Here is a 26017-nt window from a genome sequence, read left to right on the forward strand (position 1 = left end):
GTCACCTATTAAAAATCAGTGCACTCATTAATGAGTATGCCGAACAACGGGTGGTTCACATATGTTACGTAAGAATGTTCGAAGCTGAACATTTCGTCTCGACCCACAACGTTAACGATTGATGAACGACGTTACGTCTTTTCTGTAAGTTACTAGAAAACTTCAAAACGTGAATATTCTAAGTTCGGAGCACGAAAAATCTACAACTGGCACATTCACAAGTGTTATAAGGTAGAAGAATGGCGCAGCTTCGCCCGAAAGTAGAAGCATCGATTGCAATAGCAAATTAGTAGACAGCTATACAAAGTAAGGATAGTAGTTTCATCGGCCATATAAACTCGCCAACATTCGCTTACTAACTGAACTAACAAGCATGATGTCAGCGCGCACAAGCAAACATGAATACATCACACTCGATGAGCGCGCACTGTCGCTGTCAAGACGCTGGTGTAAGCAAGCGCGGCAGCAGCAACGAGCGAGGTGACCTTCGTGCGGTCTATCGCTTCAAAGTAAGAGCATCGAGAGAACAGCGCGCACGAAGGTATGAGTCGTCTGCAGATCCCTTGCAAGATACGGCCCGCGCGTTCGCGCGCGGCTCTGGAAAGTACGAAGCCGCCCCACATCCCTACGGCGCTGCCTGCCCACTTTCCTCCATATATGGCGCGCGAGATTGAGCCGCGATCGTAGGCTTCCCTCGTACGCTTTCGCTCGCACATACAGCATACGACGCACGGCGACGGTGTTGTCATCCTTGGACTTCATACGGAACGTCACGGCGACGCCGACGACAAAAACGCGCCTGAAGTGTATAATAACTGCTATCGCAATAATAAGCAATGTAATAACATCGCACCAAGAATGTTACAGTACCAAAAAAGTGACAACGTGTGGCTTCAAAGCCATTCACAGTAAAAAAAAAAAAACAATGAGCAAATAACAGTAATCTTCACTTAATACAGTGAGTGAACGTATGTGTCATTGTGTCTTGGAAAAGAGTTTCTAGCCTTCTAGTACGCACACAGTACGGCAGTGCGAGGAGCATCTGGGAAAGCCATAATGAGCTACTTAGCGTGTATACGCGACTTTTACGTGTCCTCTCAGGCTATGGTCTCTCAGTTTCGTGCCCTTCAACCGCCCATCGCGGACGACAGCCGCTGAAGTCGCTACTAGCTGCGCCGCGCCAGCGTATGCGCTGCCATTGTAAACAGAGGCAGCGGAAGCCGGCTGGGACAAGCAATGGACGCGTCACCACGTGATCCAATGTGGCGCCGCCGACGGGAACACGCTGAAAAGCGACTATAGTCGCATCCGTTGAAGGGCGTCGCGAGCAGCATCCGTCCAAATGTCCCTATAGTTCTAGGAATCTGCGGCATCCGTCTTTTTAGAGCACAGCTCTTAGGCGCCCGTTTCTGATGCGAGCGTCGGTGCCGGCCTCGGTGTAACCGAGCGAACGAGCACAGCGAAAGATGAAAGCAAACGCAGAGCGCAGCGGAGGGGATGCAAGACGAGAGGAGGAAAGCGGAGAGGGAAGTGCAGGGCAACCAGGAGGCGGAAAGCGGAGCGCCGGCACGACCAGGCATGCGGCCAGCGCGGAAACAAAAGCGCTGGCGTGTGGTTCGGACCCACTGCGCACGCGCTACTTCGCCTGCGGCGCCGCCGCCGCTGGAGAATTTGCTCTGCGCCAGCCACGCGTTCCCGTGTTAACGCTTTCCTTCAGAAGAATGAGCGCCGCAACCGGTGGAAATGCTTCGTCTACCGCTGCTGCTAAACGAGTTGCCCGAGCAGAGGCTCAGCGCCGCCGCCGAGAGCACACTGTCCTTCAGAATTAAATTATTTGTCATAATATATCGCGAATTCAAAACACCTAAATAGTTGCGCTCGAAATTCGCATTAGGGAGTATGGTAATCGTCGAGTAAGTTTTTTTTTTAAATTCTGCTCACTTGTTCCAAGCACCCGCACGAAGCTGCAACGATGACAGCGATCCCGCTGCGGCTCGAGGCCGCATTGAGGTGCTACGATTACGAGGTCTAAGCCCAGGCCGTCCAGCAGATCTCGGCGGCCCTCGAAAGGCAACGACCGAGCGAAACCGGAGGGAGGCTGCCACACCAAAAGAAGTGCAGGCGCGGTCGACCAAAGGGAGTAGTGCGGCCACGGCCGGAGTAGAGGCGCCACACGCCGGTAAGAAGTCATGGCCGCGTCACGGTGACGGCTCCCTTACAGGGGGAGGCTCATCGTTCTGCAGGCATTCCTGATAAAGTTACTTCGCTCGTTCACTTGAACGAGAAACTGGCCAGTGTATGTGTGAAACTTCGTCCCACAACTAGACAGTTCCCGGTGGAAATTCTCTACAACATAATTAGGTTCCCTATATTAACTAGGGGCGGCACACGGCACACGGCGTCTCCAATACCGCAATTATGACAAACGTGGCAACGCATAAACCGACAAGCGCAGTAATATCGACGGCATTGCGCCAGTGCTTCCTTCATCGCCATTAGGTGTTCCCTGTGTTTATTTTTTCTTCGTTTTTTCTTCACTGCCTCTGTTCTTCCAATATGCGGGCGGTTCAAGTGAGGGAGGGGGGGGGGGGCGGCGTTGAAATCTTCTCGTGCCCAAAGCGCGAACAAGAATAGTATAGGCGCGCGCGCTGCCGATACGCGCGGCCGATTGAAGCCCGTTACACAGCCGATCGCGCGCAATTGAAATCTAATTTGTACGGCAGCGCGCCGAATCTATGCAAATTAGGACGGGTCCGGTGTCACTTGTCTGATTGAGAGCTGGCGGCCTCTGCACGGAGAAAATCACGTGCGCCGCCCACGGCAGAGAGCACGGGGCCGGCGAGCCGAACACGAACGCACGTATAGTGTATGCTAATTTCATCGCGGGGCGCCAAACACGACTGTCGGTCGGGAAAGAAGTGCGAGCGTGCGCGACTTATTCGCGAACAAACAGCGTCGTCACCGCCAACGCGCCCGTGCCGTGGAGTATCATATATTGCCTGCGCGTACGCACCAACCCACCTCAGAGTCAATGGTGCCCCACTCTTTTATACGCAACGGCGATAGTATGTATGCGGTCGCTTTTTTGTCCACGCAGTGCTTGCGGACCTCGTTTCACTCGCGCTACACTTTGCTTCGCTCCGCGTCCGATAGGTGGCGGTAGACGCGAATAAGCTAGGGTGGCGGCAATGGAAAAGAAACCTGCCATGAGTAACTACTTAAGAGGAAAAAATGAAATCAGGAAAGAAACAATTTATGATAACTCAAAGGGAAGCTCATTACTTTTCGAAGCGAGATCGGGACGCCTTAGAACACGCACCTATAAAGCGAGATATAAGAAGGAAGAAGCATGTGCTTGCTGCGGTAAAGCTAGGGAAACGATAGAGCATGTTTTATTAGAATGTGAAGCCGTCTACCCAGCGGTCGATTTAGGCGCCATAGGCCTACTTGAAGCCCTTGGGTTCAGCGAGAATAGGGGAAAAGTAAACATGTCCGCAATAGGCATTAGTAAGAGGCTATTGGAGGATTGGTGGAAGAAAAGTAGGGAAACGACAAAAAAACGGAGACGTACAAAAAGCACAGTTCGCAATAGGGGATCAGAAAATTTGGTTGTGGGAGTTCATAGTGCTTTTTTTCTTTTATTTTTTATTGTATAACCTAGGTAGGACATTAGGCAGTATAATAGCAAGAGCTTGGTGGTGCAACCCACCGCCCCGTTCCAAAGGGAACGCTCATAACATCCATCCATCCATCCTAGGAACGAGCGCGGACGCGCTGAGGCGCAAAAGGAGACAAGAGAGGAAATAGTAGTAATCATAAAGTGAAAAACAAAATCAAGCGAAACCGCGGAACCGGCCTATCCTTCCGCGCTTTTTCCGTATTTTTTTTTTTTAAGGCGTAAGCATTTATTGTTACTACCATTTCCTCTCCTGTTTCCTTTTAAATGAGTAAGCATTTCTTCGCTTAGCCAACGAGAAAACAGTCCGTCCGTCCGCCCTGTAAGAGGACCGCTTTGGAGACGGCGCATATATATATATGCACACAGGGTGTTCCAACTATCATGCACCAAGATTTAAAAATATTCAAATGCTACGTAGCTGAACAGAAGCAAGGTAATGTTGTTCGCCGTCGCTTAGAGATTTTTGTACCCCGATTAATTAAATAATTAGTCCTAACCAATTTCTCACATCTTATAATTTGATGAAAAGTGTCAATGAGAAAATGGTACAGCAACATGAAAAACCCAATACAGCTTTTTGTAGCTCAATATGTGCTACGTAAAAGTGTTTTTCCAAGCACGAAAGAAGCCTGCGAATACACGCAAAATTGCCCGCCGTGGTTGCTAAGTGGCTATGGTATTGGGCTGCTGAGTGCGAGGTTGCGGGAGCGAATCACGGCCATGGCGGCTGTGAAGCTTTCTTTCTGAGAAACCCGTACTGGGTTTCCTTTGTAGCTTTGCACTAGAGTCGGGTAGACTATAGTTTTCCCCTACCTGTCGTACTGGCGTGCGCTGGTAGCTAAGCCCCGGGGCACGCGATCAAATCTCGGCCGCATTTCGATTTGGATGAAATGCGGAAAAGCCCGTGTGCCGTGCATTTGGCGCACATTAAAGAACCCCACGTGGTCAAAATTAATCCGAAGTCCCCCGCTACGGCGCGACTCATAATGGTATCGTGGTTTTCACACGTAAAACCCAACATTCATTGTTCGAATTTTCCCTTTCATAAGCTACGCGTAAGGAGCGACATAATTAAGTGAGGAATCTTAAAGGCACGCAGGCATGAAGGGCGCCCTTCTTCATATTCTAGAAGGACCGGAACGCGAGCAGGCTGCTGACAACTTTGCGCTCATGCCCGAGTGTCCGAGATGCGCGCAGACGTGCGTGGGGGCACGGATCAAGCCTGCACGTGGGCAATTGAAAAGCAAAGCAACCCTTGTCAGGAACGCTGCAGTGTCGCATCGCATCTCTTAGCGCATTATCGCAATTCCCTATTCGCCAACGTTTATATAAAATTCGCTTAATTAAACCTGTTCCCTTCCCATAAGCCCCCCCCCCCCCCCCCGCCTGGCAAGTTGGGGCGAGGGGGTGGTGATGAAAAAGAAATTAAATCATGGGGTTTCAGGTGCCAGAACCACTTTCTGATTATGAGGCAGGCCGTAGTGGAGGACTCCCGAAATTTCGACCACCTGGGGTCCTTTAATGTGCACCTAAAACGAAGTACACGGGTGTTTTCGCATTTAGCCCCCATCGAAATGCGGCCGCCGTGGCCGGGATTCAATCCCGCGACCTTGCGCTCAGCAGCCTAACACCATAGCCACTGAGCAACCACAGCGGGTGGTGGTGATGAGCCTCAGTGGATTATCGCTGTTCACGTGAATGCAATGTGACAGAAATACGATGCCTTGCGTTGCTGCCGCATTCACGAAAAGGCAACTCCTGAGGTCCGAGTGAGCCCGCACACAGAAGAGCCACGGCGGCAAGGAAGGCGGCCTAACGAGCAGCCGCAGAAATCAGCACAAAAGCACGGAAAAGGTTCAGGCCCATGCAGCTACCAAAAGACGTGGCTGCAACGTGTCCGACACGTCGTTCTCGATGACGCAAGCGCCGCAAATCAGCGTCTGCCCTCCAAACAATTCCCTCGGACGTGTAAGGAGACTGTAGAGTGGCAACCACCGCAAGAACGAGCCAGGAAGTGCACGAAACTGCTCTTTTCCGAGAATATTCCTTTTTTTTTTTGTCGGCGAAAATGGCCGGCGTGCACAGCGTGGTGGTCTCCGGGGCAACCCGGCCAGTGTCTGTCATCAGCTGGCCCTTTCCATCAACGGCGTACGGCGAAAAATAAAACAAACGAATGAAAGCCGTGGGAGGAGGGTGGCGAACAAAGAACCCCCCCCCCCAAACACACACACACACAAACATCTCCGCCAGCCTAGCCTGCTCTCGAGGTGGTTTCCCACCAGACAGTGCATATACACAGAAGTTTCGTGTCGGAGAGGCGCGCATCGCCCCGAGGTCGTAAAATGCGCCCAGCCAGATTCTCCCATGGCCGCCCCCTGCAGGCGTCGTGTCTCGTTACAGTTCTAATTGGCCGCGGTTCCGTGAAAACTCCCCGTCACGATCCTGGCCATCTTCCGAGACGAAAAGGCGCGGCGCTCCTGCTCCCGGAGGTATACATATACGGCACCCGGCCGCTGTGGACGAGCTGCCGCGAACGCACTGCTGCTGCTGCGACCACGGCTATCACCATGCGCGCAGACACGCCAAAGCTGTGCGAGCGGGCGCACCCGCCAATTGGCAGAAAATAATGAGCTAATGTGAGCTCTACGAGACGAGGCGGTAAAGAATTATTGAAACACGTGTCTTCCAAACAATTTCCTCCGTTAGTCGCGGCAACACTCGGAGACCGCAGGTGGCTGTCGGCTACTGCGACACACAGAACAACAGCAGAACCACGCTACAAGAACGGACGCACCAACGGCTTCCGTGAATCCGGATGACCGGTCAAGAAGAGAAGCGCGGTGATATCCCTCTACTGACCCTAGTATCGCACTTTGAAACAGCGCATATGGGCGAGACGGAGCCAAATAAATGCGTCTACACGAAGCAAGAAAACGTTCCGATTGGGCGAACGGACGAAATTCATTTGTCGCTATCTGTGACGTAGCGGGCAGCGATTTTGGTTAGTCGAAGCATATGTCCCGCGTGAGCGCATTTGCCGCTAGCGCTGCGCAATGGTACCTCGCAAGGAGCCTGCCAGGTGTAATGCCGGTAAACCTTCCTGCCAAAGCATACCCGCTCGATCCAGGTTCACACTAGGTCTGAAAAAAATGTCCGCTGCAGTCGGTATCTTCGTCGAATACCCCTCCCCCCCTTTCCTCCCCTCCCCTCTTCAATATAGCCAAGGTGCGATGAATTCAGCCTTCCAGTATCATCTGCTAGCGACTGTATAACTTGCAGGCACAACTCGAAACCATTCCTCCTCACGAAAAGAAATAAGCCAGACCAGTGCCGCCGACCAGCAGTTGTTGAACCACACAGCAGCACAGAAATAAAGGTCCTGCTCGTCTATTCTTGTACCTCCGACAGAGGCATACTACAACGGCGCCTATTGGAAACGGCGTCCGAACACGACACGAGCACAACAAATCAAGTCTTACACAGCAGCAGCGTGCACACTGCGCGAGCAACAAGGCAGCCTGTTCAGAAAGACGGATGCTGCGCCACGGAGAAAAGCCTCCGCCGCGCGGCGGAGGCGGCCGTTTCGGGTGGCACGAAAGAATAAAAAAAAAAAAAAAAAAAAAAGGAAAGGCGGGATAGCATTCTGCCCAACTTTCCCGTGTTTCCTCCCACGCACGCATACGCACGCACACACACGGGAGAGTGCAATCTTGGAGTGTGTGCGCGTCTCCCCATTATTTTCTGTCCGTATTTGCATCTCTATAAGTTCGCGCCGCCCGGGTGGAAGCCTTTAGAACGGGTCATGATGCGCTGCTGCTCGCTTTGTATCGCGTCCTTTTCAGTTCCCACTCGACGCTCTATCTGGGCGCCGGAACGGCTCATTCTGTCGTCTGCGCCTATCTATACGCCGACCAGCGGAGGCTTCCCACGCACGCGTGTTCATTCCACGAACCTCTGTCTCGGCTCCGTGACGCATGTGGTTAGAACATAACTGAAGTGCGTAAACCCGGTGCCTGCGGTCCACGTCCACTTAGGTAGCAGTACGAAAATCTACGGCGCTGTCGAGGAGCGGCAGGACTGTCTGCGTCTATACGCTCGTTATTATTCCTCATCGGGCTCCCCTTTGCGCAAAGCTGGCGTAACAGTTTCCTGAGCCCTTTACATAACGGGGATTCTGCAACGCTGTGTGGCTTCGGCTATGTTTGCGGGAGATGCCGGACACAACAAATCGAGCACGACGGGGGAGAAACAAGGCTGCAGATAATAACGCGCGCTCAGGAGGAAAGAGAGAAACTATGCGTGTGCAGTTCACTACTATTTACGGCAATAACTAGAGTGCAGGACACCGAAACATGAAGATTGCGCCCGCGAACCGAATAAAGGGCCACTGCCACAACTAAAACCAATTTTGTCGTCTGATAGCAACGCAGTTGCACATTTTTTCGGATGTCACTGACGAGAACACACACGCACACACACACGAATTTTATGACGTAAGAGAAACACCAAAACTACGCTGGTCAGAAGTGCCTTCCAATAACGGCAATTCGTCGTAGAAATTCAGCCGTCCTGCGCTCGCGCAGCGATATATTAAAACGGAAACAGCGAATGAATGAAGGACCGCCCGCTTTCGAGAGTGGCTTGCACGCATCGGCGCTCTTTTGCTGCCGCGGCTCCACCACTATAATCCCGTACTCGCTGCTGCGCCGCCAGTCGCGCCACTCTCCACCACACGCTCGCGCAAGAGGCGCCAACGCGCGTGAACGCATTTTCACATTCGGGGGCAATTTTAATCAACGCGCCCGCGCTATTGGGCCGCACGCGTCTCATCGCCCTCCCCACTCTCCGGGGCGAGAGCCGCCGTCGAGGACGTTACTCGGACAAGTAGGCGGGCGCGGCAAAGCACGCGAAAAGCATAGAAGACAGAGAAAACGACGGGGGCGACTCGTCGCGTGGAAAAAGAAAGCGCGTTATTCGGGCCAAGCTGCGGGGGATCCGAAATAGAGGGTAAAAGAAAAAAATAGAAAGAAATGGGAGAAATAAAGCGGCGCGAGGGAATGACAACCAGAAGACGTTACTAAAATTAGAGGCGCGAGGCGCAGAGAAAAAAAAAAATAAAAGAAAGAAGAAAAGCGACTGCCACCATGGGCAACAGTTTCATCCAATTTGCCTCCGCTGGGGGCCGAGACTCTCGACCCGGATCTCTCTCGCGGATGCAAGACCAAGACTTCTGGTTCACGTTTAAGAGGAAGCTTTAGCTCGGGCCCAACTCCGACACGGCCTATTCAAATACGTGTAAAACGCAGAAATGTTATTGTGAGATAACCCCTGGACCGATTTTAATGAAATTTGTTTCATTTGAATGAAAAAGTTAAATTCTAGTGACTGTTGGGAGCCGAATTTCGATTTAGGGCCTGAGTTTTGTTGACAGAATTTTCAAAAATTCGAAAGTTCGATAAAGATAGAAGCACGAAGCTTACAAATTAATAGCTCTCCGTCAAGAACAGATAGGGTGGTTCTGTAAACGGCATGCATTAGATCATTCAAAGAGGGCAAATTCGATATGTCAATTTATATTACGTGAATTTGTTACGTTGTGTAAAAGGGTTCTGCATAAGCTGCATTTACACATAACTAAATTTTTTGAGATTCATGCATAACATATCAATTTTGTCCGCTTTCGATGTTCTACGAGTGCATTTCACAGAACTGTGATATTGTTTTTGATTGCCGAGTTACGCAGTTGTAAACTTGATAGTTTCGTTTTCCGAAAATTTTTGTTTTTGACAATTTTTAGTAAAAAATTGACGACCTAAACCAAAAGTTCGAAACCAACAGTCACTAGATTTTAAGTTTTTCTATCAAATGCAACAAACCTCTCCAAGTTTGGTGCAGTGTTTGCCAAGAAAAACGAATTCTCCTTTTACATGTATTTAGATAGGAGCACCCGAGCTGAAGCTTCCTCTTCAAAAGATAAAAAGCAAAATACTCCTGGTGGCGCCCGCATGCATTCCGTCCTTTGCAGCGCACAATCGCGGACTCCCCCCTGCCGAGAGGTGTTAACGCGCGCGTGGCATTTTAAGCGTGAAATGCTTTTAGCTCGCGTCATTGGCGACCTTCAAGTGACCTTGAGCCAAAAGCCAGAGCCGTTATCCGGGCACTCAAACGAGAACATCCAGGCAAATTAAAAAATCCGGGCAACATTAAAAAAAGGAGAACGCTTAAGCTGAAGCTTAAAGAGTGGAACGCGATAGCATTCAATGATCCCTGACTGCTTCCCACGCTTCCCGGCAATGGCAGCGTATTTAACCGTAATGGATAGTTTTAGTTTAGCGTACGTTAAATCATTGCGCACGCTATAACATAGCGGGTCGTCACTGCGCATGCGCAGAACGCTGAACGACCCCGTAGCTTATAGCATACGCACGCTATTTCTCAGATTTAGCGTTAGCATCTTCCTGTGGTTTGCATAGTTTACATAAAACATGGCGGCGGTCCAGGGTGCCTGCTTCGAGTTGAATTTGGCATTGCTTTTGTAATATTCACTTTGTTCGTAACAAATGACCGTGTAAACGGCTTTCGCTTAGTCTCGGGTCGCTTCGACGACAGAGTATTGTGGATAACCTTGCGGTGTTTTCGAGATCGCGTCTCGTTTCGAACGAGTCGAAGCCTAACGAAAGAAACTTTCGAGATGCCAGCGCCACCTATCGGTGAAGTTGGGAGATAGCCGAGACGACGGCATATGGCCTCTGAGGTATAAAGATCTCGCGGGGCAACTAAAACTGTAACGAACCTGCGCTGCTTAGCGTACGCTATAGTATAGCGTATAGCGTACGCTATAATATGAATAACTGTCTAATGCTTACCGGGAATCGCTCGCAGCGAAAGCTATGCACAAAGGCGGGCTTTCTAGTAGAAACGCGGCCTCTTGCGTGGGCCGCGATGCGGCGGAGGCGAGCGCCACCTTGAAGTGTTTCAAGGAAACTGGCGCGCCGCTCCATGGACTTCGAGATATTCACGCGCCGGCACGCGCAAATGGCGGACGCCGTGGCCGGTCTATGAATAGTGGAAAAGGGGCTTGTTTGAGTTGTCGCGTAGCACAATTATGTTTTCTCGTACATTAATACTACAATTTTACGCTATGATGTCCTTAGGTTGTGTGTAAGTCATTGCGATTTTTCTGCGTATTTTAGCTTGAGAAGTACTTAAGCTAAACTACTCAAATGCTATAAATCAGTAACTTCTTTGTGTCACATGAAGGGCCTGGGTATGGGTGGTTCGAAAATGATTTTGCCGAAACGACATCCGACGCTGGACGCCGGATTTTCTACGACACGGGGCCCTTAACGCTATAGCGTTAAAATGCGGTCTCTGGCCCCCAAACCTTTGCGCAGGACCGCATTACATACACTAATTACTGCCGAAATAAGTTACGAAAAATATTGCTTCCGAGTTTTTCCTAATGTTTGTTCACAAGCTGTAACTTCTAGTAAGCTGCAGTTTTATTTGTCATTTACAATAGGCGACGTTCAAAAGGCCGGTACAGGGCGCTATGCACTTCCTAGTCATCCTTTGGCGCTAAGCGCTGTACGCCAGCGGTACGCGAGTTCCACGGCGCGAGTTTTGCGTCACCCCGAAAGCTGGCGCCACGCTGCGTGGCGCCTCCTTCGGGCGCTCCTACCCGTCGCGGTGGCTTAGCGGTTGCGCTGTTGCGCCGCTAAGCACGAAGGTCGCGGGTTCAAATTCCGGCCGCGGCGGCCGCATTTCGATGGAGGCGAAATGCAATAACGCCCGTGTCTCGTGCATTGGGGGCACGTTAAGGATCCCCTGGTGGTCAAAATTAATCCGAAGTCCCACACTAAGACGTGCGTCATAATCAAATAGTGGTTTTGGCACGTAATACCCCAGAATTCAGTTCATTCTTCCAGCTGGGCAGTACGCTCCGTCCCCCTGGTGTCTTTCGCTGCCTGTCGTGCGGCCTTCAGCCGCTTTTCTCCTTCCAGCTGGGCAGCGTCCGTATGGACCAGTGTATAGTATGCCGTGGTGCGGTGTGGTGGGGTGTGCTGTTGCGAACACGCACTACACCCAATTTAAGGTTGTGGCTGGTATCATCTCCAACCAATCTGCTTTGCCGGTTGCCATTTCATGCTTACATCTACTCTCGATGACGGGAGAGCCAGAAGTTTTCTTTTTAAATCTCATGACGCACGGAAAGGTACTTACACAGTGTTGTTAAAAGGCGCTGTGTGGGAGCGCGCCTATGTTTAACTCCACTGCGATGTCCACAATATTGTATTCGCTGGGTTTCAACGTCACACTGCGGCTAAGAAAAACGCTGCAGGCTTCGAATTAATTTTGAACAGCTCCGCGGCTGCCTCCACCCTGTATACGTCCTGCAGCAAGGCTCGTGCTGTGTGGATTTCAAAGCGGCGAAACAATGAAACGCATTTCAGACTTGACGTACAGGCGCGCACTGAACGTAGTTTAATAAGTCGCGCCGTAAGCACGGCGAAAGTATATGGCTGCTGCTTAAAGCGGTGGTCATGACGGTCTAATGGATGAAAAACTTTATAGACGTTACTACTGCGCTTTTGGACCAATAATTCGTCCTACGACACGGGGAAAATGGACTCTTATGGCCGACACACGTACGATGCACAAAATGAACGACACACGAGCAATTGAAAGTTGAAAAAAAAAGAAGAACGAAAGACCTGGCGAGAATCAGACAGGTGATTTCCACTTAAACAATACATTCTAATTTGAAACTGACAGATGTACAGCCCGAAGTGCATAGTGTGCATAAGCGCCGCAGTCGTATTCACGGTTGCGTGGCTGCCGAGATATGCGGCGTAGCACATAGGCGTGTTAGCCACATAATTTCGGAGGAACTATGGACGGAAAATGAGCAATTCTCAATCCTCAGCGGCAGAACGCCAATCGCAATCAGCATCAACTACATAACGGTTGAGTAGGTAAGTTGAGTAATTTCAGTAGTTACAAGCACAATGGTGGATCATTATAAATCTGTGTAACAGTCCGCACTTCCATGAAATTGAGTTTTAAACAGTATCTTAATAGTACTGCGCCCAATCGCTTCAGCGCAAGGTTACATTCAAATGCCATAAACTCTGTTCAACTAAGGGAGAAACATAGTTCTTAAATTCCTGGTGTCCCGAATTGGCTACCAGCGATACATTGCGAGAGAGGCGGCAGGATTTTCTAGACGGGTTCACGCAATTTACTTTTTCTTTTTTCCCGCCGTATCGTTAATGCGTGCCTTACAACTTCAACCGACACCGTCTCCCAACGCTGCCACTTTCGAGCCGGCGTAAAAAGGAGTCGCCAGCCATGATCAACCCTGTAGGTTGCGATAACGCAATACTACTACACTCTGTTTTATTCCAAATCCGCCATTAGCCCTCCGTCATCGGTCAAAATGTTTCGAATGAAAGTTTGGACAAATTACGGAGGGCTAATGAAATAAAAACAGACTGAGTGGAATAGCTTTACGCTATCGCGACTGTAATGTTGTTGTTTTTTCGTTTCCTTGGACGAGAACAATTCTGCAACACAAGAACATTTCTAGCGAGTCGAGGCTGCACGCAAAGTCCGCAAAACGTCGCTACGAACGCTACAGCTACCCCCGACCGCGTCTCCAGAGCGTTCGGGCATTCTGCAAGCACCAATACGTAAGACGTACAGACTCTACTACTCCATAATTCCTCGTTGTGGGCGCGCGTGCACGAAAGAAGCTAGTAGTAAAAACGGGACTGTCCCAGAAGGCGATTTCCAGGGCCAAACAAAAAATCGAGATATGGATAAAAAAAAAGAATACTCGAAAGACACCGGAGCGGCCAAACTAATAGACTAGAGGCTAAATGTGCACGTGTTCACGTAAGTGTTCGCGGGATGGGGCCAGAACTTCAGCGTGCATATTTCAGCCGAAAGCAGCCGCAATTTCCCTTTATGGGTGACCGCGCCGCCGTCGGCCTGGCGGGTATCCGCGTTATAGTTTCCCTCGACCCAGCAAACCGACGGCGCTCGAGCGCGCGCGCGCCTCGTAATCGCCCCCGCGGTGCACTGAATCTCGCCTCAATTCGCGGTGGCCGCGGTGGTCCGTTAGAACTACACTATAAGCGCGAGGCTCGGCCGTAGACATAACTCTCCGCGACAGCCTGGAGGTCCGCGTGCGCCACCGAGACGAATTGTTGAGGGTCGCGCGAAGGCCCTCCACCTCGTCTTCCTATAACACCCCCCCCCCCCCCCATCTCACCTCAAACACACACCACCTTAAAGGGCCTCAACTTCACCCTTGTCGCTTTCATTGCGTTGTTTCTTGCCGCTCGCTTCGTTCGCATACCCCCACTACCGGCCTTCGAACGGCGGCGAACCGCATACGAGCGCGTCGCTTGCAAGCATTAAGTCGGGCCACTCTGGAAAATGAGATTGCGCTCCTTTTTACTTCTTTTAACGCTTCGTTTTTGTTTTAAAGAACGGGCGTGCTAGTGCGTGCGCTCCAGACGTCCTTTCGCTCTCTGAAGCAACAAGGCACGCATGGGCGAGGAGAAAAAAAAAAGAAGAAAGATGGCAGCGATACTAAAACGGCAAATGCGCCGCAGCACCTCGCAGGGCAGCGCCGGCGGAGAGTTGGCGAACGCAGTTTAGTCTCGCTTTAATGGCCGCGCTGCACGAACCAGGTATAAGTATGCGAGGAGGGGAGGGCGAAGTTCTCTTGCGAAACTTTTGCCGGAGTATTCCGAGAAGGGGAAGCGCAGGGATTCCCAAGAACAGAAGGCGTTAATGAGAAGGATTTAAAACGAGCATCCACGCATATAAGAGGCTGCGCGAGAAGCTTGTCTCCGGAAGGTTGCAATAAGCTTGCCAAGATAGTCGAGAAAGAAAGTCTGGGAACTTAACCAGGCTTCACTTCGTTTGCTACGCCATGCCCTGGGGGAATGGAAGGGATGAAAAAGGGAAAGGGAATACACGTGATGCGCCCTACCCTAAGCCGACTGGACGACGGAACGCCCATAACGAATAACATATTGGGACGACCCTGGACTAAACCGGTCATCGGCATGGAAAGCCACTAGATCCCTGTTGTGCTTTTTAAAGACGACTGGGCTCTGTCACCGACTTTGAATGTGCAGTTAACGTTGTTGTGTAAGTACAAGACGGTGTAAGTACAAGAGAGAGAGAGAGAGAGAGAGAGAGAGAGAGAGAGAGAGATGAGATGAGATGAGATGACATGAAATGGGAAAGTTAGGGAGGTTGACGTACACAAAGGCGATCGACGTGACGTTGTGAGGAAAACAACAAAAGAAAACACGCTTATCGCGAGTACGGCAATCACTTTATCGCTCGCCATTACTCACCACGCCATGATGAATCACAAGGGAATGCGTTTCTTCCACAGTCCACACTAAGGTCACGGTCCTAAAACCGTTTCTGAGCGCTCAGTGAGCTATTTTCCCAGCGTCTGCTATAGTATAATTGATCAAACTGATCGACAGTTTTGGACACACTGAAAAATACAATCGGGTGCTTTTCGAGAACCACTATCATCCCTTGTCTAGCTTCAAGCCTGCTATTGCTGCTTCATTTGCCCTTTCCTGGTATATGGGGCAATATTGAAAAATAGCATATCCGCTGACGGAATTGCCAAACATAGCTTCAGGCGAACGTCACATTTCACAGAAACGATTGGCGCGAATTGCAAATTTCAGCCGCGTCGAATGGAGAGTGTTTTGAGGCACAGTCTACCAATACCAAGCCTCCGCAGTCAACATCGGGCTAGCTTCTATTCAGCTCCGTTACGATTGATTTGCGCACTCTACATCTTGGGCATGTACTTGGAGGTGGGGGTTGTCATGGATCTTAATTATGATAGACTGATAGAATTAATACGTCAAAGGAACTAGAAGGGCAGCAATGATAAGACGAGTGCCGAGGTCAAAAACGTCTATTGCGCGATGCGGTAAATTTACCGACACTTTAGCTTTAAAAAGTGACTGCTTCTGCATAAGGGGGGGGGGGGGGCATCACTAAAAAAGAAAAAATTCAATCTTACGCGCTATAACCACGACCCGATTATGAGGCTTGCCGTAGTGGGGAACTGCGGTTTAATTTTGACCACCTGGGGTTTTCTAACGCGCACCTACATCTATGCGCACGAGCATTTTTTTTGCATTTCGCCCCCACTGAAATACGTCCACGCAGACGGGATCTCAGCAGCGCGACGACATAGCCACTAAGCTAGCGTGGCGGGTACGGGGACATCACAACGGTTAGCGCCCCTGTCTAGCCAGAACAACCTTTTCTACAGCCCAGTCTAACATGCACAAATAACAGAAAAGGCGCACACTTCGGTGTATCTTATTCCCACTGCATCTCGGTGCAACAACAATCCTTCCTCAGTTCCAATTTCCAGTTCCAGTTTTTGTTCTGAACTTTAAAAAGTAATTGTTCAATAAATATTTTACTGCTAGCAGGCACACAACTTTCACTCAAGACAACTATCTGGCGACAATACGACAAGTCACAGCGTATGTTGCGACTAGCGGTTACCGGAACAAAATAGGATCGGGAGTTACAGTAACCTAAGCTTGACTACACACAACAAGCTCGCTTGCCACTTGCCAACGACCACCATACCAGCCAGAAGCAATTACTAATCTTTCTGGCAGACGCCTAGGAAGATGCAGCTTTAAAGAGCCGCCCAATGTCATAAGTACTTCGCTTTAGCCTTCTACAGTGCCATTTCAAAGGAGCCAGCTCGCACAGTATAACATAAATTACCTCTCAAATGAACGCCCGTGTAGCCGCAAAACCGTCGTTGCCGGTGATCGCGCGCCCAAAAGTGGATCTAATGAACATTATTTTTATAGAACAAGACAATATCCTAGAAAGCCAGGAAGTTACAATTAAGGCGCACATTACTCGCGTGTTTTTCTTTTTTCTCACTTTGTCTAACGTCGCCAGTGAGGGCTGCAGTTTAATCAAGAAATAAAAATCTAAACACAGATACTGCTTAATCCCACTAACACTATTCATTAACGCTACATTCCAGATTGTGACTCCCGGTGTTCATACGCTATCAAGCCCCGGAAAATTCTGATTGATCACCGGGAGCTAAGTCATGGGCATAAATGGGTATTCGGCTGTTGAGCTTTCCCTGCACCCGACGTGTGTAACTCGGCGGAGCCTCTAAATAAAACATATACGAGCCACTCATCGTCACGCACGAATATAGGAATGTTGAAGCTCTGCGTTAACTTGACAGTGTCGTTGCAGAGAGAGAGAACTAATAAGAAAAAGGCAGCGAGCCCGGTTGTCTACCCTGCAACGGGAAAGGGATACGGGATTGAAAAAGATGAGAAAGCAAAGAAGAGAGAGCAAACGCGGTGATAAGCGGTAGCTGCGGCCAAACTAATCTGAGAAATACTGGAAGTAGCGCGATACCTGATGTAGTCGTTTCGGCAGAGGATCATGCCGGCCTTCGCGAAGCAGGAGGCGCCGATGTCGGCCAGCGTGGCCTGGCAGCAGGAGCACTTGAGGCAGCCGTTGTGCCAGTAGCGGTCCAGCGCGTGCAGCAGGTACCGGTCGAGGATCTTGGCCCCGCACCCGGCGCAGCAGCGGCCCTGGGCGTCCTCGTAGGCGCTCTGCTGCTGCTGGTAGAGCGGGTGCTGCTGGCCCACGTCTCCCGGCGGACCCTGGGGCCCGCCGCCGCCGCACGGGGGGCCGCCACCGCCGCAAGGGGGCCCGCCGCCGCCGCACGCCTGGCCCGGCCCGCCCTGGCCGCCCGCCACCTGCGTGTCGGGACGGGCACGTAAACATGCCTGCCTCGCGCTTTGCCAGTCGCTCAACTTCGCTTCCGAAACCCGGCGACCTCGCGCTCGGCGATCAGCAGCATGGCCTGCGCACCACCAACGAGCTGGAAACAAAGAAGCGCTCGCAAACCGACACTTCGCCAATTGGTTGAAGCAACATCTACCAGTAGTATACGTCCTTGACGAGGGCAGAAAACAGTGCGGGCATTGCCCAGAAGAGCTATTCTTGCCCATCCACAGCAGGAGCCCGAATTGACAAAGCTTTTTGTCGGTTTAGGGATCGCTGGTCGTTGACCGATCGCCTCTGCTAATTGTTCCATATCACCATTGTCCAATGCTTGTTGTTACGAAGCACTAGCCTATTGCGCCTCCATAGTTGATTGATTAAGTGATTGAATGACAGATTGACTAATGGCGTTTGACGTCCCAAAACAACAGTGGGGCTATGAGAGACGTCATAGCAAAAAATACCCCCACCGCGGGCGGCAGTCGAGCCCGCTAACTCGTGCTCAGCAGCGGGATGCCACGGCCACTGAGCCGCCGCGGCGGCTAGGCCTGCTTTCTGCATGGCAGCTCAGACTGGACTGCGCTGCGGCGGCGGTATACGGCTGCAATAGTAACTAAGTGGCATACCGCTAAAGAATTCCGCGGCCATAATTCGAAACTATCGATGTCACTTTTACTTCCTTATTTTTTATCATTTGTCACGCCGAGTGGCTCGATGTTCGCGACGAAAATGATTGCGCGGCGACGTACGAGCCGAAAACGAAGGCCGAGAAGAAATGAAATGGAACGTTACAAAATAAGGCCCTCAGAGCTGAATGAACATAGCTTTTCGCTCGCACGAAATGTTTATCAATGGCCAGCTGCCTTGCCTAATAATGAAAGGTGAGTGATGTCATATTTTACAATTACGAATCGAATACGAATAGTAAGTACCGAATAACGACTCGAATATCCAAACAGTCAAAGGCAGATGTATATATTTCCAGCAAGACGATGCGTTTCGATCTAGTTATAGGTACTACGCCTGCAGTGACAAGTGCAAGAAAGGCAGCTAACTATACTAGAGACAAACAAGGAACAGTTTTAAACGGAAGATCACTCATTGTCATAAGTAAGACCCTCTCTACATCTTCAGAGCCTGGTCGGAAGCAGAATGAATGAAGCAGAAGAATGAAGAGAATGAATGACCGCTCTATGATTAGGTTTCCAAAAACGCTAAATAAATGGTTGCCGAAAGAAGACCAGATGTTCAGGGGAAAAAGAGCACCCGAAGGACTTCTGTGACGTAGAGGCATGTAAAAAGGCCCGTGCAAGGAAAAAAAAAATAAAATAATATTATTGGATTTTACGTGCAAAACCACTTTCTGATTATGAGGCACGCCATAGTGGAGGACTCCGAAAATTTCGACCACCTGGGTTTCTTTAACGTGCACCTAAATCTAAGCAAACGGGTGTTTTCGCATTTCGCCCCCATGGAAATGCGGCCGCCGCGGCCGGGATTAGATCCCGCGACCTCGTGCTCAGCAGCCTAACACCATAGCCACTGAGCAACCACGGCGGGTCGTGCAAGGAAAACACCACTGACTGTAGCGTAAAAGATAAAACAGTTACATGACTAAACTAGCAAAAAAAAATTCACCGACGATTGCGATACTCCTAATGCGCAATTTGAGCGCAACTCTATACGTGTTTTCATTTCGCGATACGTTGGCTGGCGCAGACAATCTGTCTTGTGCGGCACGTTGCAAAAGGAGCGAAGTGTCGCGCGACTGCCTCGATAATCGGGTGATCGCGAGAGGCAGCGCGTCGGTGACGCTTGGGCCCGATTCACAGCAGCCGCCGCATACGTACAGACATCGCGTCATGCAGCGCTTTGTTTCCATATATGGTATCGGTTGCGTCATCGGTGAACAGACGACGGCCGTTACTCTGGCGCCATCTCGTAGTCATCGTCGCCGCAGAGCCCGCCTTACGCAGCACTAATCTTTTCGTCTCACGCTTTCGCCATACCCTCCTCCTCCGATTTCCTCCTCGCGCTCTCTTCGTTATCACAGTCTTTCATTCCCCTCTGCGCTCCACGTTCGCTCTTTGATCATTCGCCGTGCTCGTTCGCTGCGTTACGCCGACGCTCGTCGCAAGAACGGGCGCCTAAAAGCTTCACTCTAGAACACTAAATGACAAACTACAAGCAAACATTGAAGGTTGTGGCTTCTGCCGAGAAACCGGGACATAGCTTGCATTATTTAATATACCAATTTTGTCTCTGCATTGCTTCGAGAACCTTGGCCGTTGTTTCCCTTCGGATAAGTTGGAATACTTCGTTTAGCAGACGGAGAACAGTAACGGGACTTTAACAGTCGGTTGTTAGGGAAGAGTTTACAATATTCGAAAATACCCATAGTTCATTTACAAGTACGAATACGCACAGTTAGTGTGTACTATTCTATTCGTATTCGAAACGTTGAATATTAGCCCACCCCTACTAATATTTCGCAAGCATGACAGAGCAGCGCCTCTTTTTGACGAACGGCCGAAGCGCAATAAGTGCTTTGTAACATGGGCCCCACCCCCCGCGGTAGCGCAGTTTCTATGGCGGTGCGCTGCTGAGCTCGAGATCGCGGGTTCGATCCCGGCAGCGGCGGCCGCGTTCCGATTGGGGCGGAGTGCAAAAACGTTCGTGAATTCAGATTAAAGAGCCCTCGGTGGTCAGAATTAAACCGGCGTGTCTCATGTAATCAGATTGTGGCTAATTGGCACGTAAAGCCATAGAACATTTAATTTAATTAACACGGGCCCTAGTCATGCAAGAGTTCCTATAAGGCGCAGCAGGACTGGTGGCGCGAAGGCTTGCTATAAAAGCTCGCAGTTACCGCTGTGCTTGAAGGAAGTGCGCGAAGTCTATGTTGCACGTCGTTTAGCTGTCGGCCACGTAGCACGATGCTACCGCTCTCGCCGAACACTGTTCGCAATCGCGCCCCAACTAGAAAGTGTAAGCGCAGCATCGCGTATACGTACAAGGCGCACAATGGCCCCTGATGAACATGCCTTATTACTCGTTACGTTGCGAGATCAATTTATCCAACACATGACATAATGTTAGTCAGAACTGACTCCTAACGCCAGACACCAAATCATATGTCCCATTAGTTTTTTTATACGTACGGTATGTTTTTAATGTTTTTCCTTCATTGTTTCTTGATTTACTCTGTTTCCTGGCCCCTGCCCCTTGGTCGGAATATTGGAAATAATACTGGTCGTAAGGATACACTGCAGATGCGGATTCTCCGCGGTAACAAGTGCGACAGACCACCAGCCTGCCAAACAAATTCTTCCATAAATTGTAACAGCGTAGTACGAAAGCACGAAAGCTCCTGAGACATGTGATACACGGTCTTAGGAAGATGAGCAAAACGTGAACAAGGTGAATGCAGGAGCTAACGTTTCGACAAGTGGACTTGTCTTCTTCAAGGCGACGTATGGTTTCCTCGCCACAGTATATATAGGTGGGGTTCTTCTAAAGGGGAGAGGGTACGAGGCGGGAGGATGCGGAAACGAGGGAAAATGTGCTAGCGTGTCGAATTGAGACATTGAATCTCTCAATTCGACATGCTAACACATTTTCTTACTATATCCATATCCTTACTACACATATCCTTACTTCGTCTAGTTGTCTACTAACTTACTATTACAATCGATGCCTTGCCTTTCAGGCGAAACTACACTTTCTTACAAGCCATTTTTACATATTAAACCAGGGCGATTGCGAAGCACCTAATAACTTTCTTGTATAAGTTATACCAGAAAGTTGTGGCAGAAAGTTATAGAACAGATTAGAATAGTTTTACTCCATAACGTACAACGTAAAACTATTCCAAATGCCTCAGTAGTCCTTCGTAATAGGCCAAAACGGCTCACGCCTCGCTCATATGGGCATACAAACAGATTGAAATAGTCTTACGTTATACCGGTCCTGGGGACAGAAACGCCCGGCTGCTGAACCCGCCGCAGCGCGCGCCCACCGAAAATCGAGTCTGTTCGCAACGCCCTCAGCCTACTTTCGTTGTTTTGCGCCTCAGCTAGGGAGCACCGAGCCGCTCGGCCCACTCAACCGTATTTTAATGCACTGTAAATCCTGGCTGTTCCGACAGCAGCGACGACGGCTGGGAGTGGCTGTCGTTGTGAATTTCTGTCTTCGTGAATGCAGTGAATTTCTCGTAAAAAATTACGAGAAACTGCGCGGGAGGCGCCGTCGCACGGATTGTGAACGAATGCGCTTTCTTTCGCAGGTAGGATCCACTCCTTGTGGATCCACTCCTTGAGAGCACACATGCCGAATTCGTTCTGGCGCATCGCGGAGCAATTTTGGTCAACTTCCTGTGTTTGGCGCAGTTTGAGTTTGTAACAAAATGGCGCAATTGGCGCAGGGGTCCCACCCCTGTATGTACTCACCGTGTATCGATTACTATGTCATATTTTCTCTTTCTGTAATGCCACCTAGGTTTTGAGTAATGTAGAGGTGACAGGGTCAACATTAGGCAAGGGATTCCTGCCTTTAGCCTTCTCATTCCAGACAAACTTGTGCCTAAAACAATTCGAAATAAAAAGAAATATGTCACTATACACAAAAATAGAGTGATGTGGCAGGCTTTCGAGGCCAAACCAACTTCTCCAGTATTTCATCAAAGCTGGTATCTCTCTCTTTAGTTATTGCATAGCGAAAAGTGTGGTTCCTATGGCCAAAGTGCAAACAGAAAGTGCTTCTATTGCACTTATGTATAACATGTACTGCACCCCTTTATTAGGGATCTCTCAGACAGTGAAATGAAGTGCTTCGTCGTGATGGGAGAAGTGGTGGCACAGCTATTACAGGATGTCGGCGCCCACCTACCCCTTGTTGCTGCGGTGGCGGGGGTGGCGGAGGGGGTCCTGCGGGGCCTCCGGCGGCGGCGGCCGCCTTGAGCGCCTCGACCACGGCGCCGCCGCCTGCGGCGTCCCAGCGGCCGGCCGCGCCGGGGCCGCTAGGCTGGCCGCCCCACATGACGCTGCTGCTGCCGCTGCCGCTGCTGCTGCTGCCGCTGCTGCAGCCGGCCTGCTCCGGCCATGCCACCACCGGGTCCCGCCTGCGAAGCACACGGCACATTCAAGGGACGCTGGAGAAAAAAAAAAAATAACTTGAGCTGCATTCCGAAATTATAAGATAAAAGCCAGTGTCTCCGAGAGGCCTGATGAGACAGAAGACGTGCTACACAAGAATGACGGGTGGCGACGCCGCCTTGAAGTTGCCACACCAGGTCGCCACGACGACGTCGCGGATATTGACAGCGTCTGTTCAGGTAAATTTTCTATTCTTTTATTGGTAAAGATGGACTACATAGTGTTCTAAAAGTGCCAAAGACTGAACTTCGGAAGACGTCGCAACGACGTACCGACGCTGGGATTTCGGCGCGGAAATCAAGAAATGGAACTTTAACCACTATTTTCTCTTCTTGTAATCGACCTGTTACCGCGAAATTAACAAAGATGGAGTTTGGCAAGAATACTTCACCAGTCAAAACTGATTTAGTGTTTGTGTCCCTTTAACACTTACTTGGCGATTTGCTCCCCAAATGGTGCAAATATCGAAAGCTGCGCGAGACGAATCACAACGACGCTTCACAGAAAGTGCCAAAATCGGCCAGCTTCACTGCCGATGCCTAACTGGGTGCCATTAACGTCAGTTCACTTACGCTAACCCTCACGCAGCGCGCTTAACATCGGGACTAAGCAGATACGCTCGGGGGAACGAGGAAAAATCGCGGCGTGGCGCGGCAGCCTTCGCTCAGAGACAGGATTAGTTAGCAAACATGACATGCCCCAAGCAACCTTCGCAGACAGAGAACTAGTTTTCGATGTTCCGTCTGTTTCCTTTACTTCAGGTGACTGTGCTGTAGAGTTAGCATTTAGTGTCCCACCCCCCTTATTCTCCCCAGTGGTGCCAAGACCGGCAGATGGTAGTTAATTCTGAAAAAAAACGGTCGTAATGAACATAAGCAAGAAAATAAAGTAAACTATTATTTCAATATACCTGTGACGGCGCCTCCCTTCGTACAGTGACTCAGTACAAATATTTGGTGGTTTTGATTTCATCTGATCTCAGCTGGGCAGCGCATGTGCAACAGGTGGCGAAAAAAGCAATGAACAAGTTGTTTTTCCTCAAACGAACACACTACGTTACACTACCACAGATACAAAGCGCTTATCGTACATCGCTTTTGTTAGGCTGTTGCTGGAATATGCGAATATACTATGGTTCCCTTACACAAAAACCAACATTTCTATGCTGGAAGCCGTACAGTGCAAGGCAGCAAGGTTTATCTTTAACAGCTACAAGCGAACTGATTCCCCTACTGAGCTACTGAACCGAGCAGAGTTGTCTACGCTTTGTGACAGAGCCAAAATACATCGTCTGAAATTCATTGAACAATTGTTAAACGACCTCTTTAAAGCCAATGCCGCAGCCTTCGCTACTGCTAAAGAAAAAGTGAAAACGCGCCAAAAACGTGACCAAATGTTTAAACAATATTTTTGCACCAACAATACATTCCGTTTTTCATCAACTCGAGACGGGATAAAAGGAATCGCAAGTATACCAAAATAACCCATAAGCGTGCATGTTTGGTGGCCGTGGTAGTTTGCTGTGGCGAGAGGCACCTTTCGAGACGGAATACTGTAAGGTAGTCAAGTTAAGCAAAATAAACGTAATCGCGTGGTATCATAGTTTCGCTTTACAGCTTCGCCCAGATCGTGGTAACGATTACTCCTAGCTTAGCCTACATCGCATTATAGTTGCCCTGAGATACAAGCGCTTCTAAATACCCGTGATGCGACAAACCAACCAACAACACAATTCACGTTCCCTACTACAGCTTCAAGCATTCACAGCATACTCGGAGACGGTTCCAAGTCTTCCGCCAAGTGCACACACGGAAACTGGCTGCCTAGCTGGCAAACGACCGCCTCGGACGCACCAGTGTTGCGCACGGGCCATACGTCTCTGTGACAAGCGCGATGCTTGCGTATTTTCGAAGGAGAGTAAGGCGAAGAGTAAGGCGCTTGAATATCATACTGAGTATCAACACTGCAATAAAAAACGGAAACAAACGAGAAGGTTTCCGTGATAGGCAAGACGAATATGTCCTCTTCTCCTCTGAAGAGCGCCCAAAGTGAGGCCGAGAGAGCAAACCCATACGACGGGAACCTCCCTATTCCAAGAGCTCGAAGCGACGAGCTCTGTAGCAATGCCCAACGAAACCCTGCCGCTGGCTCTCGCCGGACCGGCCCACCGCGCCTGGTTCCTCCCGAGCGCCCCCGCGATCGGCGCCGCCTCGAGCGCATGTGCACGGCACATGCTTCAGCGCACGTGCGGCCGCGGCACTTGGGGCAGGATGCGAGCCTAAAAATACGGTCGCTGCGCGCGCCCGCCGCCCGGAGAGCTGAGCTCCTCTGATACAGCAACGACACTTGGAAGCTTACACAGCTGAGCGCGGTGCACCAGTTGGGCTGGATTACGAAACACCATAAAAACTATATCCACTAAAAGGCACCCAACAATTACAACCGAATAGGATTTAGCAGTGACCGTATCGCGCCGAATAAATATATAACATATTGTTTGAATAGCAACTTAATAAATCGCTTAACAGCCAAGGGGCACACACCTCGTAGCGCTGCTTTTTTTAGATTGTTTATAGCCCAGCTCTTAATGGACCGTTCCTGCGGCGAGCAGCGGCGGCGTAACTGAGCGAACGAGTAAAACAGCGAAAGGTGAAAGAGCGAACGCGGAGCGGCAGATGAAACACGCGAGCCGCGAACGGCGGAGACCAATGAGAGCGGCCCCTTCAGTGACGTGCGGGCGCGAAACTTGTTTCATGAGGACCCACCCGACCGCTCGATGCGTACTCGTATCTGGTCTCAGCCGGACCGCTCGTTACGTACTGTCGGCCGCTCGCGTCAGCTCACGCTCGAGCTTGTTTGGGTTGCTTGGTTTGGTCTCATTCGCGCTTGTTTCGATTGCCATGGTTTGCGATTGTTTCGTAATACGATTTTCATGCGCGACGCGAATTGCGTAGTACTTTCTGGAAGCCAAGGGGCACCAGCGACTACACTGGAACCTTCGAAGAGTCATGTATAAAAGGCGACGCGCTTGACCCGCAAATCAGATTTTCGGCGATTGCCGACTCTGCTACATGTCGCTCTCAAATTCTTTGTCTCAATATATCGGGAAATGAAAACGCGTATAGAGCTGCGCTTAAATTTCGCATTAGGGAGCATCGTAATCCTCGGTGAATTTTTACAGCCCCATTTGGGGCTAGAACAAATATGAAATTGATATAGCAGGTTACAAATTTGGAGAGGGGCAATAGAGCCAGCGCTACCATTTGCAAACGCCAGTTCCGGGTTTAAAATCAGAGATCCTGTCGAGCTTTTAATCAGAGGGCGGTGGGACGGTTGTCATTATAGG

General features: G+C 50.2%; 1 protein-coding gene across 1 annotated transcript in view; it reads right to left on the reverse strand.

Moving 5' to 3' along the window:
* The window catches only part of LOC142584748 (uncharacterized), a 225577-nt gene that overhangs the window by 22528 nt on the left and 177032 nt on the right, over window positions 1-26017 (reverse strand). Inside the window, exons 2-3 of the mRNA XM_075694977.1 lie at window positions 22406-22637; window positions 17144-17490 (exon numbers count right to left, since the gene is read on the reverse strand). Coding sequence (XP_075551092.1) covers window positions 17144-17490; window positions 22406-22637 — 579 coding nt within the window. The remainder of the gene's footprint in view (window positions 1-17143; window positions 17491-22405; window positions 22638-26017) is intronic.

This window comes from Dermacentor variabilis, chromosome 1 (genome assembly GCF_050947875.1).
Source record: "Dermacentor variabilis isolate Ectoservices chromosome 1, ASM5094787v1, whole genome shotgun sequence".
NCBI classification, from domain to species: Eukaryota; Metazoa; Arthropoda; class Arachnida; order Ixodida; family Ixodidae; genus Dermacentor; species Dermacentor variabilis.